The sequence below is a fragment of the Salmo salar genome, chromosome ssa07 (assembly GCF_905237065.1).
Source record: "Salmo salar chromosome ssa07, Ssal_v3.1, whole genome shotgun sequence".
In the NCBI taxonomy this organism is placed as follows: domain Eukaryota; kingdom Metazoa; phylum Chordata; class Actinopteri; order Salmoniformes; family Salmonidae; genus Salmo; species Salmo salar.
In genome coordinates, this window is record NC_059448.1 from 46,501,514 (window position 1) to 46,528,246 (window position 26,733).

General features: G+C 47.0%; 3 protein-coding genes across 7 annotated transcripts in view; 1 reads left to right on the forward strand and 2 right to left on the reverse strand.

Annotated features, from left to right (window-relative positions):
- Positions 1 to 134: 134 nt before the first annotated feature.
- LOC100194705 (methionine aminopeptidase 2) lies at positions 135 to 6,465 on the reverse strand. Of its 2 annotated transcripts, none has more exons than XM_014208296.2 (11): positions 6,269 to 6,465; positions 5,115 to 5,219; positions 4,727 to 4,789; positions 4,296 to 4,398; positions 3,142 to 3,303; positions 2,780 to 2,961; positions 2,514 to 2,608; positions 2,307 to 2,403; positions 2,075 to 2,178; positions 1,383 to 1,498; positions 135 to 1,297 (listed from the first exon to the last, which is right to left on the reverse strand). In XM_014208296.2, exons 1-11 carry the CDS (start codon positions 6,420 to 6,422, stop codon positions 1,045 to 1,047), a joined length of 1,434 nt encoding a protein of 477 aa, XP_014063771.1. In that variant the 5' UTR covers positions 6,423 to 6,465; the 3' UTR covers positions 135 to 1,044. The 2 variants fall into 2 exon arrangements, with proteins under 2 accessions (XP_014063771.1, XP_014063772.1); XM_014208297.2 differs by having other exon boundaries at positions 5,115 to 5,216; positions 6,269 to 6,455.
- Positions 6,466 to 7,796: 1,331 nt separating this feature from the next.
- Positions 7,797 to 23,447, reverse strand: LOC106609436 (vezatin). 4 transcript variants are annotated; one of them, XM_014208275.2, is made up of 12 exons: positions 23,290 to 23,447; positions 21,403 to 21,540; positions 17,397 to 17,486; positions 17,067 to 17,251; positions 16,614 to 16,898; positions 15,947 to 16,093; positions 15,551 to 15,698; positions 12,112 to 12,461; positions 11,232 to 11,425; positions 10,734 to 10,834; positions 10,416 to 10,623; positions 7,797 to 10,301 (listed from the first exon to the last, which is right to left on the reverse strand). In XM_014208275.2, the coding sequence occupies exons 1-12, from the start codon at positions 23,323 to 23,325 to the stop codon at positions 9,742 to 9,744; spliced, it is 2,442 nt and encodes an 813-aa protein (XP_014063750.2). In that variant the 5' UTR covers positions 23,326 to 23,447; the 3' UTR covers positions 7,797 to 9,741. The 4 variants fall into 4 exon arrangements, with proteins under 4 accessions (XP_014063750.2, XP_014063748.2, XP_045578051.1 ...); XM_014208273.2 differs by having other exon boundaries at positions 15,947 to 16,105; XM_045722095.1 differs by lacking the exon at positions 23,290 to 23,447 and adding an exon at positions 22,842 to 23,255.
- A 73-nt stretch (positions 23,448 to 23,520) lies between these two features.
- The window catches only part of LOC106609431 (FYVE, RhoGEF and PH domain-containing protein 6), a 35,768-nt gene continuing 32,555 nt past the window's right edge, over positions 23,521 to 26,733 (forward strand). Inside the window, 1 exon segment of the mRNA XM_014208265.2 lies at positions 23,521 to 23,825. Coding sequence (XP_014063740.2) covers positions 23,816 to 23,825 — 10 coding nt within the window. The 5' untranslated portion in view covers positions 23,521 to 23,815.

Genomic DNA, 26,733 nt, shown 5'->3' on the forward strand with positions numbered 1-26,733 from the left:
GCGGCGCACAGTTGGCCCAGCGTCATCCGGGTTTGGCCGTTATTGTAAATAAGAATGTTCTTAACTGACTTGCCAAGTTAAATAAAAGTTACATTTTTTTTTAAATTATCCAACCCCATCAGCTAATCAAGGAATACAGAGAGCAACATTTTTTATTTCAATACTTTTGATCTTACAAAAACATTTCCAGGGCATTCAAAATGAAGCATTACATTTGGGTACATATAGTGGCAGCAGCCATTTCAAAGATATTTTACAAATATCTAAGAAACAAATACTGGAGGAGCGGAGTGCAGAGTCCCCTCCCTATAACATGAAGCCAAACATACAGCTGTGGTTGTCTAGTCGTCATCGTTTCCACCCAGAACTCAAAAGGGGGAGTTGTAAAATTTTAGGGTTCCGACGAGCAATTGAGTGACTAGGTCCTGACTGTTACTAATGACCAGAACACTGTAGGGTCAGGCTGAAAGACCGCAGTCTGAACCAGAAACTGTATAGCTGTAAGGGCCAGGAGTTTTTCCTGATCAGGTCACATGATTAGGAAACACTAGACCCTATGGGTACTTATTTTGGTAAGGAAAGGTTTGTTTCTTCACATTCTTTCTTGGTGTTCTAAGCAGTTACATTGTAACAGTTTATTTGAGATTCTATGGCAGTTCTGGCTTCAGAAGATTGCAGAGACACCACTGTGTCCACAGATCCCTCTAGCAAGGGGGAAAATTATGACTAAGCTTTGTGGTTCAATGTCACCGAAATAAAAAGAGGGAAAAAAAGATTCAGCCGCTGCTACGTAAGCCAGTCCCTCCATGCTCGCTCTTAAATAGCGGTAAAAAATGCATTGTGGGGGTACCTTACAGCAGCATTTTTCATAGCCCTTACTGGCTGCTCTCTGCCAAGTTGGGAGAAATGAGAAGAGACCAAAGCAAGGTCCTGTATTTAGATGCTGTTTTTCTGTTAGAGTGCAGGCAGATGGTTCAGTGTGTCTATTCTCTGTATTGGGGTGGAGGGGTTGTGGTGCAGTTTGAATGAGGTTGGGTTCAGTATTCAATAGTCGTCCCCTCGGCTCACCACCTCCTTGCAGGTGGGCCTGAGCAGGATGGTGTGCTCGAACTGGGCAGTGTAGGAGCCCTTGGTGTCGCAGAGCGGGGGGTAGGGGTCCACGATGCCCAGGTCGCACAGGTTCTTCAGGGCCATCAGGTACTTGCTCTCCCCCAGCCGGTCCAGCCAGCGCCGGCAGAACGCCAGCGTGCCAAAGTTCTCGTTGATCACATTCAACAGGTGCTTCGCCCGGGGGAGTCTGGGGGAGAGAGAGAGGGGTAGAGATAGAGGGTACAACCTCTGTGGAATACACAGTCCAGTGTTCACACAGGCACCCAACTTACCTGATTGGGACGTGTCCCACATCAAAGTTTTTCATGTAATGAGAACACTCCATGTCATCATGGACCACGCCCTTCCCTGTGCTGCCAAACGTCTCGATGGCATACACCTCTCCCTCCTGGTGGTGCAAGAGAGGGAATCGGTCATAAAAAGGACACTTATTGGGGTAGGAAGACACTGCTGCAGTCAAACAAATACACAGGGGCAGGCAATCCTGTGTTATAGAAATTCCTTGATCATCGACGACACCAATTCAAGCATGCAGGTATTGTGTTACTGGCTAATTGGACCTGGCACAGTTCCTAAGCACACCATTAACTCAGCATCATTACCCGGTCACCCTCCCACAGCACACCATTAACTCAGCATCATTACCCGGTCACCCTCCCACAGCACACCATTAACTCAGCATCATTACCCGGTCACCCTCCCACAGCACACCATTAACTCAGCATCATTACCCGGTCACCCTCCCACAGCACACCATTAACTCAGCATCATTACCCAGTCACCCTCCCACAGCACACCATTAACTCAGCATCATTACCCGGTCACCCTCCCACAGCACACCATTAACACAGCATCATTACCCGGTCACCCTCCCACAGCACACCATTAACTCAGCAGCCCGTTCTAACCTGGCCTCCCTATCTCCCTCCTTGCTCTTCAAACGCTCAGTAAGACAGATACACACCTCCATCCTGATAGCTTCTCCTCCTTTGACAATGGGGACAGTCTTGCCGGCATGTATCCTGTACTGGCCAATTGAGTGGCCATTCAGGTTTCGGATTGGCTTCACTGGAAATTATCCAAAGTAACATTTGTGAGGAATTATCTTCAATCATAAATTACAACAAATTCACTGTGCGTGTGTGTGTGCGCGTGTGTGTGTAATATATAAAAATATATATTCAGCAGCTCAGTACCTTGGTATGTTTTGCCGTCAATCTCCACCTCGTACGACTCCATCACTTCCTGAATTCTCTCTCCAACATCACACAGACGTACGTCGATTCCAGCACACTGCAGAATGATGAAGCATGATTGAGATGAGGCCGAACATCTGAACTACACTTACTTCAAATTATATCAAGCGGCCTCGGGAATGGATGGCGTGTGAATGGATGTCGGACCTTGATTCCAGTATTGGTGGCGTCTCTCACGGCCTCCAGCAGTTTGTCATACTTTGGGTTGAACGTGACAGTGAAGGCACAGTCAATGATCCGACCTGAAAACACAGTGGGAGTGAGCACAGCATCCTACATGGTCTGAGTGGTTAGTTGTGTGTGTGTGTGTGTGTGTGTGTGTGTGTTGATATGTGTTTGTATATGTTGATGTGTCGAGTATGTTTTGATGTGTGTGTCAGCTGAACCGTGTGTGTACTGTGGCAGGGGTGTACCGTTGATGTGTGTTCCGAAGTCGATCTTGCAGACGTCGTCGTATTGCAGCACGGTGGGGTCTCCGGCGTTAGGGGTGTAGTGAGCCGCACAGTTGTTCAGAGAGCAGCCGGTGGGGAAGGCCAGGCCTGCATTCAGACCATTCTCCTTGATCAACTTCCTGGAACAGTTCTCCAACCGCTCACTGAAACACACACAGAGATATTGGTTATACAGAAAGAGATGGGATAAATTGATAATGAAGGGATGAAAGTGCAAGAACGGACGTATGCAAAAGATGAGATGGAATGCAAGGGAAAAAGACTGACAAATAGAAAGAATAGGAAGCAACATCTCAGCTGTGATGATGATGATGAAGGCTCACCAGATGTCGATCATGGTCATGCCAGGTTTGATGAAGCTGCGGACGTGCTGGCGGACCTGTCTATGGGCCTCAGCAGCCTGTCTGAAGTCGCTCCACACTTCCTCGTTGGCCTTGTCCAGAACCCGCTTCTCTTCATTGGTGGTCCTCCATGCCGCAGTACGCCTGCACCAAGGGGAATCAGCAACAAGGTTAGCGGTCAGCGCACACACACACACACACACACACACGTCTTCCCATCACTGTGTATGAAATTCACAAGGGGAATCAGCAATGAAGTTAGTAAACACAAACATTTTGTCATTGCACGACTACCTGGAGGATCAACAACAAGGTTAGTGCCCACGCATACATCTTACTCCCGCACCCAGCACCGTGACTGAGGGGGAATCAATGCAAGCATGGCTAGAGGATAAACCAAACTGAAATGATGCTGAGGATGACAACAGTGTTTTGGGTGTTGTTAAAGCTGCAATATGTAACTTTTTCAGCAACCTGACCAAATTGACATAGAAAAGTGTCATAGATCTGTCATTCTCATTGAATGCAAGACTAAGAAGCGGTTGATCTGTTCTATGTACGATATTTCTATGCTTCCCATTAAGTTTTGTTATTTACTTTCAGTTTTGTATACCAGCTTCAAGCAGCTGAAAGCACAATATTTTGGGTTATGAAAATATATATTTCACAGCAGATAAGATTGTACAATGATTCTCGACACTATACTTGCTTGTTTTGTCACAAACTGAAATTATGCAAACGATTGGAATTTTATCAACCAGGAAATGGCGGAGTGATTTCTGCATAGCGCATCTTTAAGAGCCCTTTATGTCAATGAGTTTCACATCAGTGAAGAGATCCAAGGTGAAGAACCACCCTGTCACTTATTTTGATAACCACACTGACTGATGCATGTATGCCAGGCAGCACTGTTTATTGTAGAACAAACTCAAACCTCCCTCCCCAGTCTCTCTGGTAGCTACCAGTTTGTGTTGAAGGTTGGACAGGTATAGCATGATGATCAGAGGAGCTGCCACTCCAGTATAACACAGTGTCTGGGGAAATAAGAGGCTGGGCCCCGCTTCCACACTAACCAAGTACAAACCACACACCAAGCCAAGAGTAGGTGTTTGTGAGATTGTGTGGCTGAACCTTACCCATCCTGTAATGGGGGGTATTCACATTCCTGACCGATGGGGAAAATGCCACTTGGATACAAGTCACAGATGGGCACAGACGGAGGGTCAGTCTGAACTTTGGCTGTGAAAGACAGGAAGAAACAAACAGTCACATAACCGCTCATTACTATTTCATTAACTATCTACAAGGTTTGAGTTGGAATTCCAGAGGTGACACAGCAATATTCAGGGAAAAGCCAAATGTGCCCATTAGCCTGTGGACCTGAGGGGGGAGGCACTCAGAAGGCTGCAGGGTTATGGTTATGCTCCAGAGTGCAGCAGTACGGCAGAGAGCCAGCCAGTCATATCCATCACTAGCTCATAGTCTACTCTCCCATTACACCCTATACATGACCAGACAAAGTGAAAGCCATAACTCTCAAGTGTCAAATGAAATAAGATCAACTCACGTCCTTTCTTCTTTTTCTTCTTCTTCTTCTTTTTGCCTGCCGAGTTCTCCCCCTCGTCTCCATCTGAGAGAAATGGGGAGGAATTTGAAGTCATTTAGTCATATTCAAATGTCACAAGAGTTTATCAGCTCCCAGCAAGCCATGTATTGGTAGATGTGTATGTAGTTGTGTGTGAGGTCATCTCTGTGCTGTCCTTAAGGGTCAGACATGCGGATGGTTAAGGTTAAGGGTGGTTAGGATTTGGGTCACAGGCCACAACAGGACTGAACCCAGCTCAGCTGCTCCACAGCAGGGTGTGAGGAGCCACGGTTGGAGCTTGGCCCATGTGGTTCTGGGTCAGGGGCTGCCTAGTACTAGGCTAAGGTAGAGTACTGTTACGATCTCTTACCATCCTCCCCGTCTTCTTCTTTCTCTTTGTCCTCCAGGGCCTGCTTCTCCAGCTGTTGTGTCACGTCAGCCACTCCATTGCCCTCAGCCTCGGTGCCGGCTGCTGCTGCAGTCATAAATTGCAGAGACAGATACACATGGGTGAGCTCATCCTATACATCTACTAACCTCGACATGGCGGCCGTGGCGACCACAGCTCCATGACAACAGAGAGCATCCAGGAGACCAGAGGGACGGGGAGGATGAGAGATGTGTTATGTGCGTGCAAGGGAAGGTACTGTCCAGTGGGGAAGTGATCCTTTTGGACTGTGGACAATGATCCCATTCCTCAAAGTGTATCCCTGAGGTCAGGGACTTGGCAGGAGAGGGGAGAGTATTATAACCTTGGGGGCCAGTACACGCAGCTAAGACTGCTTTACTGATGTAAACACGCATATTACAAGCTAAATGTTGTGTATGTCAATTTAAAGGGCAACTGCCTGACATCCATTAGAATAATTAATGCGAGCTGTAGCTAGTTGAGGCTGTTACAAGAAGATGGATTGCTCGAAATAGCACATGCTGAGGATAACGTTGTCAGCAGTAAGTTCGCAGAGTACAGTGAGCATGCAGTCTGAATGAAACCGTATCTTGGCGTTTCATAGCTCGCTAGCATCATTGTGGTCAATCATGTGTAACTAGTTAGTGTTACATATATAAGTTATCATGAAACAGATCATAGTCTGTGATAGTTACAACCTCGATCATCGAAGTCTATGGAATCAAACTGTATTCTGGCGTTTACGTTATGTAAGAAAGCTAACGGTAACATAACAGCATTCCACCACACATTACGAAACATCAAAACTTGGTTTTGAACTTGCTAGCGACTTGTGGAACCTGCCAGCAAAGGACTACGAACTGCGGCTAAGCTAGCAAGATATCTAGCCAGCTAACTAACTACTCGGTTTGTTTGTATGACTATTTCCGTCTGTTTACTGACATGTCGGCCTCGTGGTCGGATTGACAGAAGTCTCGCCCCATGCTTCGCTATTGAGCTACGGGTGTGTTATGAGAGCGAGGCGTGTTTCATAAGGCCTGGCGCACGATTCACAAGGCACACTCGTCCGTAGGCACACACAGCTCAGCGGTAACTGGCCGGTCTGTAACTCTTACCGGGCCCTACCGACTTCTTCTTCTTCTTTTTCTTCTTCTTCTTGGCTGTCTCCTCGGAAGGGTCTACCTCCTCTTTCTCTTCTGCGTCTCCGTTCAGGACCGTCTCTTCTTCGAGCTTCAGCTCCGGTACCTTCTCCTGCACCACATCCGCCATGATTGCAGGCGTGAGTGGAAAAGGAAGCGCGGTGGTTTGTGGGTAAGGTGAGTGAGGAACTTGCCGAATCAGCTGAGCGCGTGCTGTGATCGCTGAACGCAAAATTGTTGTAGGAATTAATTCATGGCTCACCATCACAATTATCCTAAAATATGTATCCCCAGAGACAAAATATCATACACAGTAAACAGCCCGGATTCAACAAACCTGGTTAATGTGTTATAACACGATGTGAATGTATGTTGTACTATACATCTTAATAACCTTTATTTTTTATTATTACGACTAAGAAAAATATTGGCCGCTAGATGGCAGCATGCATTAATACTAGGTGACAAGGGATTTGGAGAAGGGCCAATATATTTCCATACACTTATTCCAGCACCAGGAGCAATTTAATAATCGTCAGTCACCACACAACAAGAACTCTATTGCTACCAGCTTCCAAATTCTCTCAAGAATAGTCGACTCCATGCTCCCTGCCTTAGGCTCCTTTCCTTCCCTGATCTGGGAGAACTGGGAAAGCCAGCAAATCCCAAGTAGTAGGCTTCCACCATTTAGTTTCACCATTAATTTGAAGTCTCTGGACATTAAGAGAGGAAGCCAGTTCAGCGTATTGACATGATGCCTGCTGGTTGTTTAAGGATGCTGAGGCTAATTCAATAAAGACAAGAAGCCTTGCCTGCCTGCTCCGTGGTTCTTTGGGGAGAGAGGGAGAGAGGGATGGAAGTACATCATTCTAAAATTATTGGACAGCTGGGTTGTTGGAGACACACATTGCTGCTCTGTTCAGTCTATATGTGGCTTTTGCAGTGTGAAGATGGACATTTTTTGCTCTGCCCCTAATAATACCTCATGTACTTCCACACCAGGGGAAACCTCATTAGGTATGTCAGACAGCCCTCTCTCTTTCTGTTCTCTAGCAGCCTGTCTCGCATGGACTGATTGGGTTTGTGTTTCACAGGGTGGCTGATACCGGGGCACACACTCCCACAGGGACACACATAATAAAGCTAGAGGGGCTGTTTGGTCTACCTCAAGACAGATCCTTGAGGTTTCAGTTTCACACAGACACACACTAATTGTATAGGAAGTTAACCTGGGACTATTTACAACAGCTACATGCATTTAAATGTGTGAGAGATATGTGTGTGTGTGTGTCTGCAGGCTGGGGTCAGGGTCTTACCAGGATCACCAGCTGTTCTAAGTCAGACAAATTTGGCACTCCACAAAAGATCAGGTAGCCCTCACACTACGCTGACCCTCACCCCCTACCACTCCTAACCCCCTTCCCCCTGGGGTTAGGGTCAGTCTCAGGCAGCTGAGAGAAAGAAAGAGACCAATATAAAAAGAGAGACAAAAAGACAGTCAAGCTCCAGAATAGCATTTTATTTTACAAATGAAATGTAGGAGGGACAGAACTCACTTCAGGAAGGGAACATATGGGGGAGGGCTGGAAGGCAAGACATGGCAGACACGGTGGGGGGGGTCAGACACCCCCGGACACACACAAGCGGAATCATCTGTGCAGTCAATAAGCACATGCTGTCCTTCGATCATCATCATCAGTCTAATTAATTGTAATCAACAATAGCAGCATTCCAGGACACTCTGTAATAACTGTCCCAAACTCAATCCCAAAATCAATAGAGTTGGATCACATTCTAGTGCGTGAGCGTTATGGAAACACAGATGCTGAGACGGGATAGAGATTTTTTTTTTTTTAAATGTAACCTTTATTTAACTAGGCAAGTCAGTTAAGAACAAATTCTTACTTACAATGAAGGCCTACCGGGGAACAGTGGGTTAACTGCCTTGTTCAGGGGCAGAACGACAGATTTGAACCTTGTCAGCTCTGGGACGCTATCCAACAACCTTTCGGTTACTGGCCCAACGCTCTAACCACTAAGCTACCTGCCGCTCCAGATACAGTGGTACAATCTCCATGGAAACATTTACAGATGTACTCAAGACAGAACCAAAACGTTCTGACACAGACAATTCAGATCTGAGATACATGTAGTAGATGGGGAGTTACAGACACCCGCGGAACAGATTTCATAGTAGGTGCAGTAGGGGTGGCATGAGGTAGTACAACACTTTACCTCAATAATCCCCCAGTTATCATCCCCTCATCAGATGAGCACTTGACGAGGCCATTGGGGAAATAAGCACTGTTAATGTGTTTGGTTCATTAGTGGATGGAGATGAATTTCATTTCACAGCAATCCACTGCCTGACCATATTCACCTCTCAAATAAAAACACACAATAGGTAAAAATATTTCCAAATCTGGTAGGCTAGTCCATTTTACAAGGTCAACTATGTCCACCCTTCTCTCTGACGTCTCCGTCTGCTCATTGGTTGCTGTGGGTTGAGTGACAGGTGTTTTAGCCAACACATCTTTGCAGTTATAGGGCCATTCCTAGTGAGGCGGGGAGTGCGTAGAAATGCAGACTCAGTGGCAGACCAAAAATAAAACAGTAGTAATAAAAATAGCTTTGCCCTGCTCTCTTTGAAATGTACCTCTCCTTCTCCTTTTACAGTGTGGTGTGTGTGTGTATGTGTGCAGTAACATCTGTGTGTGTGTGTGTGTGTGTGTGTGTGTGTGTGTATAGAAACATCTTACATTCAGCCCTCGGTCAGTGATTCAGTACCTGAGCATTCTGCCCTGGGCTGCCATGCACACGTTCAATAGAGCAACCACACATCTGACTCTGCCTGTCAATAAAGGAGTCATATAGGGAGTGATGTGGTCAAAATGATCAGAATCATTTAGCTAATCCGGCTTTTTGACTCAGACATCAATATGCTAAACTGTTAGGCAACGTTAACATACCATGGAAAGGTACTGGTGAATAGTTAGAGAAAATGTATTTGATGCTATAACCAAGTCTCTCTGCCTCCAATAGCTACAGGGGATCCTTAGGGTTAAACTGAAGACCTTGTGACGGTGAGGTCAGAGTTTGTCTTGTGGTTCTGGTACCTGAGTAGCACAGGAGAGCGGCCACAGGGGGATTGTGAATAAAGTATGGACACATGGGTGGAGGAGTGTAACATAAAGTGGTGTAGTGCTCTTCTTAAAACTCACAAACACAGTCAGACATCGCATACACACAATGCTTTCTCACTCACAAGCACGCACTCACCCAATCATGCGCACACACACACACCGATGAAGACATGACAGAGAGCCATGGAGCCAAGGAAACGGACAGCCGCAGTAAATAACCCAGGAGTGAGGTCAGACATAAATACAGGAGCCTGTCTGTCCATAACTGTTCTGTTCAAAGCTCCGTAAAGCAGGAGAGTTTAGACTCTAGTCCTTCTCACATGTCTGTCCATCAGGCTGCGAACGCGTCTCTCCCTCATCCTCTTCTCCGCTGTCTCCAAACGTCTGCTCCTCCATGTTGGCGAAGGTGTATGAACGTGCTGCCACCTGGGCGGCGAGGGCGGAATTAAAGCTGAGCGCCGCCGAGCCGTGTAGTTCCGTGAGCCTGTCCATCACCGTGATGGCGGGGACCCAGGGCTGCAATAGGTTGGGCCCGTTCAGTCCCGCCCCCTCGTCAGGCAGCCCGTCGTATTGGTAGAGCCGCGCCCTGCCCGTCCCGGCTGGGACAGAAGCCCAACCTTCACCCTCCTCCCCCTTTTCCTCCGCCTCACCACAGCAGAACTCTGTAAGTGCTTTTTCCTCTGCCTCTGTGAGGGGGCGCTCGTCCCTGACCCAGTCTTCCTCCTCGTCGTTCAGCCTTTCCAATAGGTGGTTTCCCTCGGCGACACCCGGTTTGGCCACGCCCACAAGGGTCAGAGCGTCCAATGGGTCGGAGGGCGTCTGAGATTCTATAGAAGTTTCCGTGGAAACGATAGGCATCACCGCCGCTAGGAGACAAAAGAAACACATCATTAAATGATCACATGAAATGAGAGAAAGTGAGAGACAACTAAAGGAGTGGCAGAGGCAGAGGGGTGCAATGTGGGTAGGCGGAGCGAGACCTTGGTCGTTGAAGAGCAGCTGCTTCCACTTCCTCCTCTCGCCCTCGGACGCCCGCTGGCCCAGCACGGCTTTGAGCTCCGATAGGACGCGCCGAGACTCCTCCCTCTCCCGCCGCTGGCGTTCTCGTTCCTCGGGAGACAGCATGTCAACCACCGACCCCGCCCACCCGTTCTCATCCTCTGAGTCCGACACGTACGCTTCCAGCTCCTGGCCAATCAGAGGGCAGGAAAGACCCATTACACATAAAGACACACACACTACTGGCACCTAGTTGAGTGTGTGTGTGTAGATCCACAGTGAGTGGTGAGGTTCAGTACCTGCTCCTCAGGCACAGGGTCCCTGTCCAGGATGAGGGTGTAGGTTGGGGCAGGGGTGCATGGCACAGGAGGGAGACACTGCTCTGGACCATCAGGAGTTCCTGAAAGAGAAAGGATGGCTAGAACGTATTACACACACATACAGGTAAGTGTACAAACACACACTCAAATGGAGTGTGTGTGTGTGTACACAACTTGCTCCCTGCTCCCAAAGAGTAGACCTCTAAAATGTGCTGAAACAGTGTGTGGTGAAACTAGGCCATTGTTCCCTCCCTCCCCTGCGAGGTCTGGTTCTTATCCTATATTTGAAGGAGCCACTTCCTCACTGACTCTGAATAGTCTCTAGGCTGGGGGGGGGGTACTGACTAAAAATAACCCTTCCAATGTAACCATGGAAACCTGGGGAAGGGGGGGGACCCAATATCAGGGCCTGTCAGCTCTCAACTGGTCAGCTGCATTAACTACCTAAGCCTAATAAAGGTAGTGTGTGTTCTTCACCTGGGCAGGTGTTAGCTCTCCTCAGCATGCGCTCCACTTGGCCCACGGTGTCCTCCCAGCATCCGGCGCTGGCCTGCATGTGGGGCTGCAGGTGGCCGAGACGCTCCTGGAGGTCCTGGTAGCCCTCCACAGTCACCTCCACCGCCTCCTTAGTCACCATCAGCTTCTCCAGGTCATCCTCCAGGATAATCATCCTAGTGGGGCGAAGAGGAGGTGAGATGAGGGGAGGGTTAGGGGAGGAGGAGTGAGGAGAGGATGGGAGAGGAGGTAAGGAAAGGGGGCTAAAGGCGTCCGCATGCTTTCCAGCCGAAACAGTTCGGTCGAGTTCGTGCATATATTATGACTACATTTTGTGACGCTATAGTTGGTTTTGGACTTCAGCACACAACATTTTTTTCTCAAGGTAAGCCGAAGTCGGTATTACGCCCCTTCGTCGGAGGTTGGTCAACAGTTGGGATTCTTCAATAAAGTTTCTGTTGTCATTCAACGAGAGACAACTTGTTTTCATGGACATTTTTTTCATTGAGAAATACTGCACCAAACATCTTAGTTAGATGTAAAATTGTGTGACTAAGATCTCCTCTGCAAAAACGTCAAAATTAATGACAGATTTATTGAGTTATCTTACATTAATTCTGACTATTTTGAGGAAGTGTATACTGGCTACGGCATCCAAAATGGACAAACAATACCATTGCTGCTTTTTCCCGTTTTTCAAGCGTAAGGTCCTTTAAGGGAGTATGTGAGCACTCTCGTTCGTTTCACACCAGCCAAACTGAAGCATACTGACGCCTTTAGACTGAGGGGTGAGGAGGGTATGGAGTAACAGGTATTAGGGTTAGGAAGGCGAGGGTTGAGGAAGGATTTAGGTTTGACTCACTCATTGAGCAGGGCCCTGAGATGCAGCTGCAGGCTGCGTACAGACGTGTGCAGTGTGTTGAGCTCTCTGCATTTCTGTTGAGCACGCCCCACCCTGTCCGAGCCCTGTGTCCGATGCTGCGTCTCAAAGTACCGGTGGAACTCGTAGCTACGCTGCAGGTCGCCTAGGCAACTGGCCAGGGCACCGTGGAGAGGCTGTGTCACCGTGGCAACAGAGCGGTGTATGGGCGGAGGAGGGGTTTCACCTTTAACCCAGTCTTCCCTGGGCTCCTCCAATCGTCGTGGTGACAGCAGCAGGGCCAATCGGCGGAAACATTCTGAGCTCTGCCCCACCCACAACTGGAACAGCACCTGGAGGATGGCAAGCCCACAGGGACAAACAGAGTAACACCCTCATTCTGACAATGCCCCTCGTTCCAACTATCGACCTGCATCGAAAAGATCTCTTCCTTCTATCCTTCTCATCATGCTTCTCTTCTACTCTTTCTTCCACTATCAAATCAAACTTTATTTGCCACATGTGCCAAATACAACAAGTGTAGACTACCGCGAAATGCTTACTTACAAGCCCCTAACCAACAGTGCAGTTCAAGAAGAAGAAAATATTGACCAATATTGTCATTCTGCCCCTGAACAAGGCAGTTAACCCACTGTTCCTAGGCCGTCATTGAAAATAAAAATGTGTTCTTAACTGACTTGCCTAGTTAAATAAAAGGTTAAAAAAAAAAGTTAAAAATATGAAAAAAAATATAGGTCCTGGATGGCAGGAAGCTTGGCCCCAGTGATGTACTGGGCTGTACGCACTACTCTCTGTAGCGGCTTACGGTCAGATGCCGAGCAGTTGCCATGCCAGGCGGTGATGCAACCGGTCAGGATGCTCTCGATGGAGCAGCTGTAGAACCTTTTGAGGATCTGGGGGCCCATGCCAAATCTTTTCAGTCTCCTGAGGGGGAAAAAGGTTATGTCGTGCCCTCGTCACGACTGTCTTGGTATGTTTGGACCATTATAGTTCGTTGGTGATGTGGACACCAAGGAACTTGAAACTCTCAACCCACTCCACTACAGCCCCGTCGATGTTAATGGGGGCCTGTTCGTGGACTACAGGAAAAGGCGGGCCGATCAGCTCCTTTGTCTTGCTCACATTGAGGGAGAGGTTGTTGTCCTGGCACCACACTGCCAGTTCTCTGACCTCCTCCAAATAGGCCGTCTCATCGTTGTCGGTGGTCAGGCCTACCACTGTTGTGTAGTCAGCAAACTTAATGATGGTGTTGGAGTCGTGTTTGGCCACGCAGTCATGGGTGAACAGGGAATACAGGAGGGGACTAAGTACACACCCCTGAGGGGCCCCAGTGTTAAGGATCAGCGTGGCAGACATATTGTTGCCTACTCTTACCACCTGGGGGTGGCCCGTCAGGATGTCCAGGATCCAGTTGCAGAGGGAGGTGTTTAGTCCCAGAGTCCTTAGCTTAGTGATGAGCTTCGTGGGCACTAGGGTGTTGAACGCTGAGCTGTAGTCGATGAACAGCATTCTCACATAGGTGTTCCTTTTGTCCAGGTGAGAAAAGGTGGTGTGGAATGCGATTGAGATTGTGTCATCTGTGGATCTGTTGGGGCGGTATGCGAACTGGAGTGGGTCTAGGGTGTCCGGGAGGATGCTGTTGATGTGAGCCATGACCAGCCTTTCAAAGCACTTCATGGCTACCAACGTGAGTGCCACGGGGCGGTAATCATTTAGGCAGGTTACCTTCGCTTCCTTGGGTACAGGGACTATGGTGGTCTGCTTGAAACATGTAGGTACTACAGACTCAGTCAGGGAGAGGTTGAAAATGTCAGTGAACACACTTGACAGTTGGTCCGTGCATGCTTTGAGTACACGTCCAGGTAATCCATCTGGCCCAGCGGCTTTGTGAATGTTGACCTGTTTAAAGGTTTTGTTCACGTCGGCTACCGAGAGCGTTATCACACAGTCATCCAGAACAGCTGGTGCTCTCGTGCATGCTTCAGTGTTGCTTTCCTCGAAGCGAGCATAAAAAGGCATTTAGCTCGTCTGGTTGGCTCGCGTCACTGGACAGCTCGAGTTTGGGTTTCCCTTTGTAGTCGGTAATAGTTTTCAAGCCCTGCCACATCCGACAAGCGTCAGAGCCGGTGTAGTAGGATTCAATCTTAATCCTGTATTGACGGTTTGCTGGTTTGATGGTTCGTCTGAGGGCATAGCTGGATTTCTTATAAGTGTCCGGATTAGTCTCCCGCTCCTTGAAAGCGGCAGCTCTAGCCTTTAGCTCGATGCAGATGTTGCCTGTAATCCATGGCTTCTGGTTGGGATATGTACGTACAGTCACTGTGGGGACAACGTCGTCGATGCACTTATTGATGAAGCCAATGACTAAGGTGGTGTAGTCCTCAATGCCATTGGATGAATCCCGGAACATATTCCAGTCTGTGTTAGAAAAACAGTCCTGTAGTGTAGCATCCGCGTCATCTGACCACTTCCGTATTGAGCGAGTCACTGGTACTTCCTGCTTTAGTTTTTGCTTGTAAGCAGGAATCAGGAGGATAGAATTGTGGTCTGATTTGCCAAATGGAGGGTGGGGGAGAGCTTTGTATGCATCTCTGTGTGTGGAGTAAAGGTGGTTTAGGATTTTTTCCCCCCCTGATTGCACATGTGACGTGCTGGTAAAAATTTGGTAAAACTGATTTAAGTTCGCCCGAATTAAAGTCCCCGGCCACTAGGAGCGCCGCTTCTGGGTGAGCATTTTCTTCTTTGCTTATGGCCTTATAGAGTTGGTTGAGCGCGGTCTTAGTGCCAGCTTCGCTTTGTGGTGGTAAATAGACAGCTACGAATAATACAGATGAGAACTCTCTTAGCAGATAGTGTGGTCGACAACTTATCATAAGGTACTCTACCTCAGGCGAGCAATGTCTCGATACTTCTTTAATATTAGACATCACGCACCAGCTGTTACTGACAAAAAGACACACACCCCCACCCCTCGTCTTACCATGGGGTAGTGTCTCTTTTCTGCCGGTGCATGGAAAATCCCGCCAGCTCTATATTATCTGTTTCTTCGTTCAGCCTTGTCTCCGTGAAACATAGGATGTTACAGTTTTTAATGTCCCGTTGGTAGGATAATCTTAATAATAGGTCATCAATTTTATTTTCTAATTATTGCACGTTAGCAAGGAGAATGGAAGGCATTGGGAGTTTACTGACTCGCCTCCGGCTTCTCAGAAGGATCCCCGATCTGCGTCCCCTTTTCCGGCGTCTTTTCTTCACGCAAAAGGCATGGATCTGGGCCTGTTCCAGTGAAAGCAGGATATCCATCTCGTCGGACTCGCTATCTATATAAAAGCAAGTTCTCTATCCCAAATCTAACCCAATCTCATCTTCCTTCCTTCCTAACGTCCCTCTCTCTCTCGTGGTTCAGGTAGGTGGGTCTTACCTTGAGGGCAGGGAGGCTGTAGTCATCGGTGAGCTCCTGTGCCTCCTCGTCAGTCAGGTGCTCTGTCCCCAGGCCCATCCCCAGCTCCTTCAGAGGCACCGCTGACACGTAGTTGGTCACATTGTCGATCTCAGAGTTCAGGGGGTACGTGGGTACGAGTTAAGGGTCCCATCAGCTCACAGATTGACACTCATATACTAAATGACCCGCCAATTCGTCAAACATAATATATCCTCTAACACACATTCACTCAAGTGTAACACCAAAGGGTTACTGGTAGAAATCAATATTTAGTGCTTGCATTGTTTAATTCCTGCATAAGTTGAGTCTGGCAATATCCCCTCTCTATTTGAAAATTAACACCTTTCCCTCTCTCTAAGTGTGTGTGAAGGATATGCTTTGAGCATGTGGCAGGTGGCTCGGCGGGAGGCTCTGAAGGCCGAGCGGAGCGCCCGATACACCGCTTTCCGCAGGCCAATCAACTGTTGCCCCCGTGGCCCCGCCCCAAGCCCCGCCCTACTAAAGGAGCTGGCCGCACTCACCCTGTCGAGCAGACTTGACAAGTGAAATGTGATACAACTGTGCAGACGTCCCAGAAAGGCAGGGAAGCACACGCAACACGACATGCTAACAACATGCTAATAACAGGTTTATGACTGAGACACAACAGTACAGGCTAACAACATACGACACGGTTATGACAAAATGCTATCACAAAACAAACGAAGATGAATACAGAGACAATGCTGTCCTACCGACAATACTACAGAGACTGAACAGTGAAACAGAGAGTAGGGTGGGGAGGAACAGGCAGGGAAAGGTAAAAAGTGGGCCCTTCAGGTAATGATAAACTAAGATAATAATAGGTACTAGCCTAAGTGCTAACCTTATAGTTGGGTAGATGAAAGTGCTAGTGGGTGAAAGTGGACAGTAACGTTAAGGACAGAGTATGTGACTCACAGCAGGGTTAGCATGCACACTTACAACATGAGTAAGAAGGTGAGGATGCACACTCCCACTATGGATGAAGTAGATAGATAGTAGATCAAAATGGTCCACTTACAGGGTGAACCCTCGAGAGATGACCTCTGTCTCCTGCAGCAGTCTCAGGGACTTGCGGGCCAGGCTGGTCAGAGCCTTACTGTTCAGCACCATGGTCTGCAGCTCGGAGGCCTGGGCGTGTGCTGCCCTCTGCATCCTCCCCTGTCTCCACAGCCCCGCCCCTCGCAGCCCCACCCAGCCCATGACTGCAGCACACCACGGGATCACAGCCAGAGACCAGGCCCCGGCAGAGAGAGAGGACAGGCCTAGTAACACTGCAGCCAGGCCCACCAGCACTGCTACGTCCCTGAGAGAGAGAGAAGAGGAAGAGAGAAAAAGAGAGAAAGAAAGAGAAAGAAAGAAAGAAAGAGAGAAACCCAAGACAGAAAGAGATGGAATGTTAGTGTCTGCTGTGTGAACATGTAGATATTTATGTGTGTGTGTGACTATGTTAGGATCTGTGTTTGGGGCGTACCATTGCGAGGGTGAGGCGAGGAGGCGCGGGCAGGGCAGGGAGTTGTCTCGTCTGGGTGAGCCGGAGGGCGAGGCGCCCAGGGTGAGCAGGCTGGGGTCTAACAGCTCGATCAGCTCCACATCCTCCTGGAGCAACACATCCTGGTCCAGGATAGACTGCACCGTGTACTGGCCAAACACACAGTCCTATAGGGAGGGAGAGAGAGAGAGAGAGAGAAAGAGGATGGAGGGAGAGGAAGAGAGAAGAGGACACAGAGAAAGAATATAAGGACATGTGTCTTTGGGATGAAGTCACTTAAAGTTCTACGGTTAGTCCCATGGTGACCCTTACCAGCTGCTGCTCCAGCCTATGGGCAGAGGCAGCCTGGTGGAACGGGCTCCACCTCCACAAGGCATCAGCCAATCTCCATAGACATCCTCCCTGCCAATAACAGAGGATGGGTCAGGCGGGGAAGAGACTGGAGCTAATACGGGGAACAGAATAATCAACCAGGCATAATTCTGCAAATGAATAAGTCACACATCCTTCATACGAACAGCAGACAACACAGCCTACTACATCTGTGAGAGAAAACTGGGGAATGAGCTCTGGCCATCAACCACAAATAATGCTCATAACACACACATTCCTAAGAAACATTTTCTTAATTCCAGGGCATATCCCAGGAAACAGGCTCTTTGAGACACCAACAATGAGTGACTGATTGTGTGTGTGTGGACTTCCCCCCCCAACACACACAAACACCATCCTAGTTGATTGTCTGCCAGGCTCCAATAGGAGATTCACTGTAAACAAACAAAGTAAACAGAACGATATTCTAATCACTAGCAAACAAACAGAGTAATTATGAGCATTCCAACTAAATTGTACAATTTGATATGCTGCTATTAACTAAACAGTTCTCCAAAATATCTATATTAGAAATCCCAATTCCCTTTATTTAGCCATAATAGTGTGAAGAGTGAGTGAATTAAAATGCCTACAGCGAGTCCCAAAATCTTATGATGAGAATAGCTTATTTTCCTCACAGTATTTTCTTGGGAAAGTAGAAGTACTATCCCATACAGTCATTGGTACTACCAGTATCAGACATCACCACCACTAAGGAGGCATATTTCAGGCTGAGTCCCAAATGGCAGCCTATTCCCTATATATAGTGCGCTATGTTTGATCCAGGCCTGTAGGGATTCAGTGTTCCAGCCAGGCTACAGTTGTTCATGAAGAAGTTTCCACTCGGTAAAGGTCTAGGATCAGCTCACCCTCTCCCAATCCTAACATTAACCATTAGTGTGGAAAATGCAAAACTGAACCAAGATCAGTGTCTATGGGCAACTTCACCCTTACTATTGATCCAGACTGGCTTGGGTGTGTTTTCTACCCTGAATGACTGTTATTGGGAGATTGGGACACAATGTGTTATTGGCCAGCAGGCTGCAGGGCTATTGATTATGGGTCTGAGTCTGAGCTGCAGGACTGGGTGTTCACGCTACTCTGAACAACCAACAGCAGGATCAGAACATGGTATCTAAACCACCCCCCAGAGAGAGGGTAGTGTGTGTTAGTCGTGAAAGGGGAGGCCCATGTAGGCGTTTTCATTCTCTACTACTCACTCATCTCAATCTAATATTCCCCATCCAAACATTAAGGCAGGAGACAGAGACGGGCCACACAGAAAAACACACAGACAGCGGAATGCAAACACAGTGACACAAACAACCAATACATCACTAGTAAGTACAGTTCATTTCCTGGTCCTGCTCTTTAGTATGCCACTGGCATCACCCAGGGGAACATTCCCGAGTCTTTGTGCTCCCCGTCTGCCGTGTGAGAGAATGGAAAAAAGACTCTGCAAAGACTTGTGTGTGAGAGAGACTCAGAGAGAGAAAGAGAGAGAGTGTAGGGGGAGTGAAAGAGGGAGAGGAAGAGAGACTGTGACATTATATATGTGTTCTAAATCTTATATCCATACTGCCATAAAACAATCCTCAATGCTTGATCTTCTCTCCATCTCACTCTCGTATGACTCCAGGATTTGAAGGAGGAGACTAGGCAGGCTGGAGGTGAAGTTTTTATTGCCAATAAACTTCAACTGACCTCGTCCTGCCTTCGCTCTCTTCAGTTAGCCGTCTCGTCCTGCCTTCGCTCTCTTCAGTTAGCCGTCTCGTCCTGCCTTCGCTCTCTTCAGTTAGCCGTCTCGTCCTGCCTTCGCTCTCTTCAGTTAGCCGTCTCGTCCTGCCTTCGCTCTCTTCAGTTAGCCGTCTCGTCCCGCCTTCGCTCTCTTCAGTTAGCCGTCTCGTCCCGCCTTCGCTCTCTTCAGTTAGCCGTCTCGTCCCGCCTTCGCTCTCTTCAGTTAGCCGTCTCGTCCCGCCTTCGCTCTCTTCAGTTAGCCGTCTCGTCCCGCCTTCGCTCTCTTCAGTTAGCCGTCTCGTCCTGCCTTCGCTCTCTTCAGTTAGCCGTCTCGTCCTGCCTTCGCTCTCTTCAGTTAGCCGTCTCGTCCCGCCTTCGCTCTCTTCAGTTAGCCGTCTCGTCCTGCCTTCGCTCTCTTCAGTTAGCCGTCTCGTCCTGCCTTCGCTCTCTTCAGTTAGCCGTCTCGTCCTGCCTTCGCTCTCTTCAGTTAGCCGTCTCGTCCTGCCTTCGCTCTCTTCAGTTAGCCGTCTCGTCCTGCCTTCGCTCTCTTCAGTTAGCCGTCTCGTCCTGCCTTCGCTCTCTTCAGTTAGCCGTCTCGTCCTGCCTTCGCTCTCTTCAGTTAACTGTCTCGTCGTGACTTATCTGACATGACACATGCAAAAAGGCAATATATATATTCCCATTGGTAGAGTCAGCAGGAAATTGTGGCACAAAGAACCTTGTATTCAGATGGCACACTGACAGATTCCCATATTCCTCCCTCTCTCTCCTTACTAACCTCATTTGATGTCATACAATGCTCTGGTCTAGTGTGACATTTAGTTCTGTAAAATAGCATCAATGTGCCCCACGTGCCATCAAACATTTTGGAAATCCTATTTCATTCACAAATGTGGATGGTTTTCAGGCCCAGTGTGTGCTAAGCAGGCCCAGTGTGTGCTAAGCAGGCCCAGTGTGTGCTAAGCAGGCCCAGTGTGTGCTAAGTAGGAGCAGATAACCAGTTTTGACCTCTGACTCTCTGGAAATCAAATATACACCAGGCAATCGTCCAAGCAAGCACGCACGCACACACACACACCATCTCGATCTGGGCTGCAGGATGTTGGACAAGGAATAATCATATCTTTGCCATTAACCCATAGGAATCCCCATCCAGTTGACTACTTGACTAGTTGAAAATGGTGGATGATGGCAATGCTCAATAACAATGGCAACGTCCATGTTTAAATGGGTTATATCCATAATGAGTCCTCTATGAGAATAATTCCCAAACGCTCCTCCAAATAACAGGCTCTCAGAGAGGAAGCATGACACGGATGGACGGAAAGTTGCCGAAGGAGGCTAATGTGACATCATTTCCTGTCCCACACGGAAAAAAATACAGAAACAGGAAAAGGAATGCACTCAGTCATGTGACCACGCGCTGGCCAGAACCCTGTCCCCCTACATAGAAACAGGGGTGTGTTCAAGATGTTTCAAACATTGCTTGAGGGCTCTAAAGTGTTATTTAAATGAATGCATACTGTACGGTAGCTGGGTATTATTAGCAAAGCACTATGATTGTGCATATGTATATTACAGTACATATCACACAAGCCACTCACACCACAGAGGCATACACATGTTCACACAGGTAAAAACAAGGTGGGACAAATACATGTACACACTAACACACAACAGCATGACAGTAGAAGACTTTAATGCACTCCAGATATCAGTAATCTAATTCAGCCCCAGTGAATCAGAGAGCGCGAGAGGGAGCGGGAGAGAGGACAGACTCTTTTCCTTTTACAGAGTTTCCTAAACAGGACTAGGAATTCCCCTCAGCAATAATAGAGAAATTTGACCAAATAGACAGAGCCTATCCCTGGAATAGGGGACAGTAGTGTCTGTGTGTGTGTGTGTGTAGAACAGACAAATACCTTGCTCTGAATCGGTTGCTCTCCTTCCTCCATGATCCCTGTCTTGTCTGTCTGCCAGCCGTGTATGAGTGTGAATGAGTGAGTGTGTGTGATATGTTTCATTGTTTGGAATCAATAGCAGATGTAATTACTTTCTGTCTGCCTGCATGAATGTACAGGGAGTTGGTCAAGCACACATACAACACCCCAAGGCTATGGAATCATAGTGGGGGTTCCTTATGGTAGCAGTGATGGGTGTGTTTGTGTGTGTGTGTGTGTGTGGGGGGGGGGGGAGAGAAGTCACTCACTGTGGGTTTGGACAGGCTGTCCTGGAGGGAGGTCGTCCCCCCCTCTCCTCCTCCACACTCGTCCTCCTGAGACACTGTGGGACACGCCTCAAAGTCTGTGTGTCCTAAATCCTGCAGGTAGTGGAAGAGCGGAGAGTTCTGGAAAGAGAGAGAGGGGAGAGTGTGTGTAGAGAGAGAGAGAGATATAAAGAGAGAAATAGAGGGGGAAGAGAAAAAGTGGGTGAAAGGGCAGAAGGAGGATGGGGGAGAAGAGAGAGATTTAGACAAATATCAGCTTTTGTTCCTGCTCTTCCCAACTCTCTGTTACAGATTTCCCAATATACAGGCAGCTATTCTTAGAAGTGTCACAACCCAGTCGGCACTGCAAGTGGCAGGAAGACCATCCCTGGTCTGCTGTAGCGTTACGTTCCAATTACCGTCTGGACTCATAAGCTCATTCTCCACCCTCTCTCCCGTTCGCCTTGCCAATCCATGCAGATTTCAGTCACGCTCTTTCACACTTGACTTCCATACATAAACACAGAGACCTTGATGCTGTGGGCACAACAGCCACTCAGATGACAAACTAGAAAAGGAAATAATCTATTCTCTCTGCTCAAGTCTTGGTCGCCATGGGGAACTAATTGTATTACTGTGTGCAGCTGCTTGTTTTTTATTGATTAGCTATGGTTTTTGGAAACATGGGACGAGTTAGCTAAGGGCTAAACTTCTGCTGAGCAAAGATATGCTAATGTTAAAAGCCTAGAAGAGAACACCCTATGTATGTGCACTACCCATCCCTAAATCTCCCCCTGGCCCTAAGCATCTTGCCTCTTTCAATACCCGTTTCTTACACCTAATCTGCTCCAAAGTCCATTATTTCAATCCAGCAATGGAATTAAACACAAACACAATAATCTAAAATCCTTGCATAAAAGAGCGTTCATCACGATCAAGTGTTAAAGCTCAGCTTAAAGTGGGACTGACTGGAAGTGTGTGTGTGTGTGTGTGTGTGTGTGTGTGTGTGTGTGTGTGTGTGTGTGTGTGTGTGTGTGTGTGTCTGTTGCCAGCTGGGATGAGCAAATCACTGTCCTGCATCACAGCATCCCAGGTCAGACTCCCACCTCAATCTCCCTACAATAGAGAGATGTGCAGCAGCAAAGTGGGCCTTTTGATCTCTACCTCTCCTCTGTTTGCCCCTAGAACAACGTACTGGCAATCGGCACTGGCATAACAACAATTTGCCCACAATTAAGAAAAAATAACCAATATTATGCTCCAATTTTACCAAGGAGACACCTGCCCCAATTTCCAACCAGCTGCGGACGAAAACGAAACATCTCCGTGCTTCTACATCTGGATAGCAAGCCATTTGCCTACCTTGATATATCCACCTATAATACGTTATCATGATTACACACCCCGATCCAAGCATGACATGATGGGCTAAAGTTACTCACTTGCATGATCGGACGGTATCGGCGGCGCACATGTTGACACATCAGGCTGTCAGATGTTTCGAACAGCTAACGTTATTCCCTTCCTACGTCGCATAAAGCACCGATCAGACACACACTCTCCACGCCAGCTATGATGATGAAACAGCACACTGCCCCATGATAAGAAAAGCTACTTAGCAGTCAGGCAGGATTGGCTAGGCTACACGGCCAATTTATCTCGGATTTATGCCTCAGCTATGCATAACAGGGGTGTGTAAACGCCAATGGGTAAACGTTTCTCATGGCCATGCTAATAAGCTAGCTAACGTCAGCGAGCAAGCTACTCTGGCAGTCTGGTCAACCACGCCAATTTCATCACGCAGAATGAATCAGAAAACCTATACAAACTCGGGCTTGACACTGCACTAATGCGTTAACGGAACATATGCACCTGAATAAAAACACAAACCTCAAATACCACATCTTCATCAAACTCCTCCGTCATTGCTCTCTGCCATCGATATCCAACCGTTACGCATTCTGGGATTGTAGTCGTTTATAAACGACAAGAAGTGACCATTTGAAGCAGTTGCTAGACCCTGTTAGCTGCACAAAACAAACTCCTCGTCAAAACAACACTTCCCACAATCCCAATCGCTCACGCTTCCCCGTGAACCTCGGTGTTCGAGCAGTAGCGACAGGATCCTCCAGTGGTCACGCGTGGAAATGCAACGTCCTCAGCCGGGAGCAAGGGAAGGAAACAGAGAAGTGGACGAAACTCCAGAAAACTGGAAAAAAGGGGGACTAGAGGAAACAGTTTATTCACGTTTCAGTCGGTGATATAAGCGACATTTTGTTTCTTTTTGTGTTGTTTACCTGGTGTTCTTTGAGACTGACTGACAATGGCGCCTAAAAAAGAAAATTCACGAAATTCCGTGCCATCCCATTGAAAGCAAGTTTACTCATGGAGTAAAGAAAGGAGCACGTCGGGAGTCATGAGCACAGGTTTGTTTCCTGGATGGCTAAGTAGTTGCATTTTTATCGACAAAGCACTTTATTTGAGTGCGTTTGAGGTTAAGAGTTTTACCAAGTAAATCCAGAAAAGCAAAAACATTTAAGTTATGTTACTTTTGCAGAAACATATCTCAGCTTTTCCAGGTTATTACGTTGTAATGACTGTTTTTCATAATGATAACGTTACCTCTCCGAAGACGTAGTGGCAAAGATGAGCAGTTTTCACCCGCTCATGATTTAGGTTCCCCAGGTTATTACGTTGTAATGACTGTTTTTCATAATGATAACGTTACCTCTCCGAAGGCGTAGTAGTGGCAAAGATGAGCAGTTTTCACCCGCTCATGATTTAGGGAGAACAGTCATTCTGGTTAGAATACTCCAACAAGAGTACATGCAACACAATTGATGCATCAGTCAAATGTGAAGAGAGAAATAGAGTGTGTGTATGAGAGGGCAGATACATTCAGCTCCTTTGTGTAACATCTGTCCTGTTTTGATACAGTGAGATGCGCAATTGATTTTTTTCAAACTTTCAAACTTGGTTATGTAACTTAAAGCAGCGATTGTCAAACACTAAACCGACGACTTTTCAATACGTTGAGGCAAAGGGGATTTGGCACTGAAGTTTACAGATTTTTTCCATGAGTAGCTAGAGGGTCATTCAGGCTTCCGCTTCTCGTGGTGTAGCACTCGCCCGGTCAGTCAGTAGCCCTGATCCAGCCCAGTCGAGCAGAAAACGAGGCCATATCCTTTTGGCCATCTCATTATGGATAGCATATAGGACGCACATATTTCACAACACACGCACACACAGCCAACTTCAGAATCAGTCAGTGGAATGAAATCGTTCAGGTCGTACTCAGCAAAAGATTCGATAACATTTTGAACCAGAGTGAACAGACTAGGACAAGGAGGACGCATGCAGCGAGGTGACACGGGATTCTACTTGGGTTGGTGCCATTGAAGCTGAGAACAAATTTTCTCCACCGAAAATAAACAAGCCAGAAATCTCCAGTCAACCCAATGGTTCTCCCACAATTCACAGAACCTAAGGTCTGAAAAAACAGAAACGTTAATAGCTAAATACCAAGCTAGAAGACTGTTCGGTGATTCCTCACCAAACTAGAACAAAATAAAATATATACGACGATTTGCGGGATTTTCACGAAATGTAATCCATATAATTGTTGACGTATATTTGACATTTGTATAATTGAGAAAAAATTAATTGAAGTTGGAATATTTGTGACTTTTTGTCCTTAGCCAAAATGTATTTTTTCCACCTTATCCTTTAAGACTCCATAATGTTTCATCTGTAGGTGCAATTTAGCAAAAGTTGGTGTCATATGAAGCTTTACGGCTTGCTCTGTAATATTAGTAGTCTTTTGATTTCAATAACACATTTCTTACATACAGTACCAATCAAAAGTTTGGACACACCTACTCATTCCAGGGTTTTCTTTATTTTTTACTATTTTCTACATTGTAGAATAATAGTGAAGACATCAAAACTATGAAATAACACATATGGAATCATATAATAATCAAAAATGTGTTAAACAAATTCTTCAAAGTAGCCACAGCTTTGCACACTCTTGGCATTCTCTCAACCAGCTTCATGAGGTAGTCACCTGGAATGCATTTAAATTAACAGGTGTGCCTTGTTAAAAGTTAATTTGTGGAATTTCTTTCCTTCTTAATGCGTTTGAGCCAATCAGTTGTGTTGTGACAAGGTAGGGGTGGTATACAGAAGATCCCTATTTGGTAAAAGACCAAGTCCATATTATGGCAAGAACAGCTCAAATAAGCAAAGAGAAACTACAGTCCATCGTTACTTTAACGCATGAAGGTCAATCCGGAAAATTTCAAAAACTTTGAAAGTTTCTTCAAGTGCAGTCGCAAAAACCATCAAGCGATATGATGAAACTGGCTCTCATGAGGACTGCCAAAGGAATGGAAGACCCAGAGTTACCTCTGCTGCAGAGGATAAGTTCATTAGAGGTAACTGCACCTCAGATCGCAGCCCAAATAAATGCTTCACAGAGTTCAAGTAACAGACACATCTCAACATCAACTGTTCAGATGAGACTGTATGAATCAGGCCTTCATGGTCAAATTTTTGCAAAGAAACCACTATGAAAGGACACCAATAATAAGAAGAGACTTGCTTGGGCCAAGAAACACGAGCAATGAACATTAGACAGGTGGAAATCTGTCCTTTGGTCTGATGAGTCCAAGTGTTAAATCCAACTGCCGTGTCTTTGTGAGACGCAGAGTAGGTGAACGCTTTGATCTCCGCATGTGTGGTTCCCACCGTGAAGCATGGAGGAGGTGTGATGGTGTTGGGGTGCTTTGCTGGTGACACTGTCAGTGATTTATTTTGAGTTCAAGGCACACTTAACCAGCATGGCTACCACAGCATTCTGCAGCGATATGCCATCCCATCTGGTTTGGGCTTAATGGGACTATAATTAGTTTTTCAACAGGACTATGACCCAAAACACACCTCCAGGCTGTGTAAAGGCTATTTGACCAAGGAGAGTGATGGAATACTGCATCAGATGACCTAGCCTCCACAATCACCCAACCTCAACCCAATTGAGATGGTTTTGGATGAGTTGGACCTCAGAGTGAAGGAAAAGCAGCCAACAAGTGCTCAGCATATGTGGGAACTCCTTCAAGAATGTTGAAAAAGCATTCCTCATGAAGCTGGTTGAGAGAATGCCAAGAGCGTGCAAATCTGTCATCAAGGCAAAGGGTGGCTACTTTGAAGAATCTCAAATATAAAATATATCTTGATTTGTTTAACACTTTTTTGGTTGCTACATGATTCCATATGTGTTATTTCATAGTTTTGATGTCTTCACTATTATTCTACAATGTAGAAATAAAGAAAAAC

Coding starts and splice junctions, on each gene's coding strand:
- LOC100194705 (XM_014208296.2), bottom strand. CDS start 6,422: ATGGCGGATGTGGTGCAGGAGAAGGTACCGGAGCTGAAGCTCGAAGAA. Junction 4,790..5,114: donor AGAAGAAGACGGGGAGGATG/GTAAGAGATCGT, acceptor CATTTCTCTCAG/ATGGAGACGAGGGGGAGAAC. Junction 3,304..4,295: donor TACCCCCCATTACAGGATGG/GTAAGGTTCAGC, acceptor CCCTTGGTGCAG/GCGTACTGCGGCATGGAGGA.
- LOC106609436 (XM_045722094.1), bottom strand. CDS start 22,883: ATGTGTCAACATGTGCGCCGCCGATACCGTCCGATCATGCAA. Junction 17,487..21,402: donor ACAGCCTGTCCAAACCCACA/GTGAGTGACTTC, acceptor TGTTATTGGCAG/GGAGGATGTCTATGGAGATT. Junction 12,462..15,550: donor ACAGCCTCCCTGCCCTCAAG/GTAAGACCCACC, acceptor GCCATCCTCCAG/GTGCTGTTCCAGTTGTGGGT.